Source organism: Phaethon lepturus, unplaced genomic scaffold, assembly GCF_000687285.1.
Source record: "Phaethon lepturus isolate BGI_N335 unplaced genomic scaffold, ASM68728v1 scaffold1116, whole genome shotgun sequence".
In the NCBI taxonomy this organism is placed as follows: Eukaryota; Metazoa; Chordata; class Aves; order Phaethontiformes; family Phaethontidae; genus Phaethon; species Phaethon lepturus.
In genome coordinates, this window is record NW_010543844.1 from 24161 (window position 1) to 28145 (window position 3985).

The 3985-nt window shown below is 42.3% G+C and overlaps 1 protein-coding gene across 1 annotated transcript; it reads right to left on the reverse strand.

The window, feature by feature from the left end:
• Positions 1–766: 766 nt before the first annotated feature.
• Positions 767–1900, reverse strand: LOC104621843 (neuropeptide Y receptor type 4-like). Its single transcript, XM_010288450.1, has one exon. It carries the CDS (start codon positions 1898–1900, stop codon positions 767–769), a length of 1134 nt encoding a protein of 377 aa, XP_010286752.1.
• Between the last annotated feature and the right edge of the window lie 2085 nt (positions 1901–3985).

Sequence of the window (3985 nt, forward strand, 5' to 3'; positions counted from 1 at the left end):
TTCCATGTAGATCTGCAACTGTTTTTCATTTGCTTAAAAATATGCTCAGCATCATCTCAGTGTATTTCAAGAGTTTAATTCACTGAGTAACACTTTAATTTGCCACCATCCCTCAATAAGTAGCTGTCTTTATGTACGAGGGTCATTGTTCTGTGTCCCTACTTGCAGAGGCAATGGCTATTCCCAAGCCTATGTGACAGAGAGAGAGGTTTCATACAAGCATCCAGTTGATTCATGTGAACTAGATCTGCAGAATGGTTACTGTTACCTAACAGGCTGTGAGAGTTGGTAAAACACAAAAATTTATATATTTACATACCTCTGTTCAACTGGTGTGTCAGCCATGCATAAAAACTTTACTAATACTGAAAAAATGAGTCTTCTCTAATGCAACTTTTTGCAGCCTGCAATTCTAAGCATGGAAATCTGGCTTCCTAGGCCAGGCATGGTAGAGATGTGAGCTTAGCTGATGAACGCCATGCCAGTCTATGTGCAGCCACAGCTTAGTTACTGATCTGTTAGAGCAAACATGTATACATCAGCCCAGTCTCCTCAGCATCTGTATCATCTCAATGACATGAACAACTTCTGCACCATAGGAACTACTGAATACACTTACAACATTCCCTTGCCTGTTCTTCAAAAAATCAGGCAGCAGTGCGTTCCTGTTCACACCCCAGCTATGGCATCACCAGTTGCTTTTTATAGCTACAGGTAATAATTGGTGTGTGGTGTCAGTGCACCCCTCTGAAATGTCTTCTGCTAGCTAGATAGAATTATGTCTGCAGTTCAACATCAGTGAGCCCTTGGAGATTTCAGTCTGCATGGTAGACAAAGGCAAATGATCATATTCTTCTGTTGATGCGGTTACCGAATTATGCTGGCAGCTCAGAATCAGTGACTTCACTTCTTTTTTGAAGTTGCTGTTTAGGAAACCATAGATAACAGGGTTGACACAGGTGGAAGCCATAGCTACCAGATGGCACAATGAGAAGATCAGATTGTGGTGGCAAGGCGAAATGATTTTGTAATTCCAGTCCACAATGGTGTTGAAAACATGCAATGGTAGCCAGCAAACAGCAAAAGCAGCAACCATGGAGGCTAACAGAACATTTATCCTTCTCAGCTGAACTGCTCGATTGCTGTATTCGCTCTTCTCAAACATGTCCTTTCTCTTTTGTAGGCGTAAGTAGATACGCAGGTAGCAAAGTATAATGAAGAACAGAGGGATGCAATATTGCAAGAGCAGCAAAGTGGTAGTGTAGATAAGTCTGTGTTGCTCAGAAGGCCACGAGTCGATGCATATGGCCATGTCAGTGGAAAAATTCATGATGTGTGAGAGCTGCTCATACAAATCATTAGACAAAATGGATGTGGTCAGAAAGGGCAGGGACATGAGACATGCTAAAGTCCAAATTACTCCAATTCCTAGATAGGCTTGGGAGATACTTGGCCTCCAGCCAGTTGGGTTTATGATGAGCTGGTGTCTTTCCAGAGCAATAAGGACAAGGGAAAGAATTGACACTGTCACAGATGTGCACTGAGTGAAAGAGGTCATTTTGCACATGACTTCCCCAAATATCCAGTAGTCCATCATGGTGTAAACAACGGTGAAAGGCAGACAGACAAGACACATAAACAAGTCTGAAATTATTAAGTTGGAAATTAAGATGTTGGTGACATTGGCCTTTTCCTTCTGCCTGGCAATGACAGCAATCAGGCAGATATTTCCCACAATGCCTAGGACAGTCTCCAAGCTGTAAGACGTGGCCAGAAAAACAGTAAGGTCAGTGATGTTCCTGCACTGATTGGAAATGTATGTGGGGAAGCTTCGGTTTGAGCTCCAGTTCTTACTGTTCAGGAAAGGAAAACCGTCGTTAACAGCCCTTGTCTTATTCATCCTGAAATTCATCCCAAAATGTTTATCCAAAAAGGTGATAGTCAAACAGAATCTGGGTCTTCTGGAGACAGCCAAAAAAACGTTTTATCTGTTCTGTTTGGCAGTGGAAGATCTGGGTATATCTGCAAAGAAAAGGAAAAAAGATGGCTTAGTTTTGCTACAAGAAATTAGTCAAAAGGGTGGGGGGGCAGTGAGTCAGGGAAGCAAACACCAGGGATCCTGTGTGTCTTCTGCAGCTCCCTTTTAAATAGTTTATTAGATCATAAAATTGAAACCTTTGCTGAACTGTTGTGTGGAAGTCTGTGCAACTCCATTTAATGATGACTGTGTTTAATTGTGTCTAATTCTGGTTTTACAAGGTTCTGATGCAAAATTGAGCAGAAGACACATTACGGGGCTGCGTTTACCTTCAATTGAGCTAAACATCAATGTGAAAAGTAAGGCATATGAGGTGCTGTCCTGGTTTTGGCTGGGATAGAGTTAATTTTCTTCCTAATAGCTGACATAGTGCTGTATTTTGGATTTAGTATGAGAATAAAGTTGATAACTGATGGTTTTAGTTGTTGCTAAGTAGTTGTAGTGCTCATACTCTGTCAAGGACTTTTCAGCTTCCCATGCTCTGCCAGCGGGGAGGTGCACGCAGAGCTGGGAGGGGGCACGGCCAGGACAGCTGCCCCAGCCTGGCCAAAGGGATATTCCCCACCATATAACGTCATACCCAGTACATAAACTGGAGTTGGCTGGGCAGTGGGAATCACTGCTCGGGGACAGGCTGTTATCACCGGCTGGTGAGCAATTGTTGCGTTGTGACAAGTGCATAAAGCCAACACTAAAGTATCTTATGTGAGTTAATCTGTGAAATGCATTTGTGACTGCAGACAGAACCCACATTTGCTTGAGACATTCGCCGTGCAAAAATTCAGGCTCGTATCCTCAGGAGGGGTAACATGGAACAATTTTGAAAAAGTCTAAAGTAATTCAAAATCACTTCAACATTTTTCAGCTTCTAGACAGCTGTGGTAGGTCATGGGAACTGCAGTCCAAATTCCCTGCTTCCCCATTCTGGATGAACTCCAGTGCCCATAAAGCCAGTATGGCCATTACAGGGTTTATCAGAAATATAGTCCAGTCTTCTTATTTTGGCTTTAAGAGTGGGCGATTTTGACAACCTCTCTTAATTCCGGATGAGAAGCTTCTTACTGATTCTCCCTCAGCATAATTTTGCTTTTTTTTAACCAAGAGAATTCAAGTGTTGAAATAGTATGTGCTATCTCCTGGGTACTCTTTCTGCACAGGCAGACGAGTCTGCTGCTTAGCCACCGCTGCAAGCCCTGAGCTGGGAGTTTCAATGGGGTCTCAGGAAGCTGAACCCACAGAGTTAACTGGGGCTGCACGCTTTTGGAAATCTCAGCCATAGGACTGCCTGGACTCTACCAGATGGCTCCTGGGAGGCTGTCGTGACCTGCGATAGCAGAGCCTGCTTTATAATCCTGGCTCTGGAGTCCAAATCCTCTATGTTCAGGAACCAAAGAAAAAAAATCTGACTCTGCTGGGAGTTCTCCTAAGGCCAGAGGCAGTTACATGCTGTACAAAGGCTTGTAAAGTGAAAAGTAAATAAATACTTGGGGAATGACACTATTTACCCATTGCATGACCCTTTCCCCAGCAATAAAATGCCACTCAAACAAGTTTGTGAGGTTGTGAAAAAATTCTGAGCTTCAGAAAAACAAATGGTCAAGATATGAATGCATGAATAAAATGGTATAGTCAGCTTATCACTTTGTTTGAGTAGCATTTACTGCTGAGCAACTGCGTGCAAAAAGGTAACCAGTACTGTACAAAAAAGCATCCACCATGTTACAATTTTTTGTTTGCCTTGTCTTTCTCTTCACAAATTGTGTGATTCTAGAGATGTTGCCTCTTGGGAACTAGCAAAAGCAATAGTGTACAGTAAATAAAAAGATGTTTTGAGATTGTAGTTCTGCTTGATCAGCAAAAATGTATACAATCAATTCTTTTGTTGCTTTACCAGACCTGATTTATCTATCTGTATCTATCTCTATCTATCTGTCTTCTATCTGTATC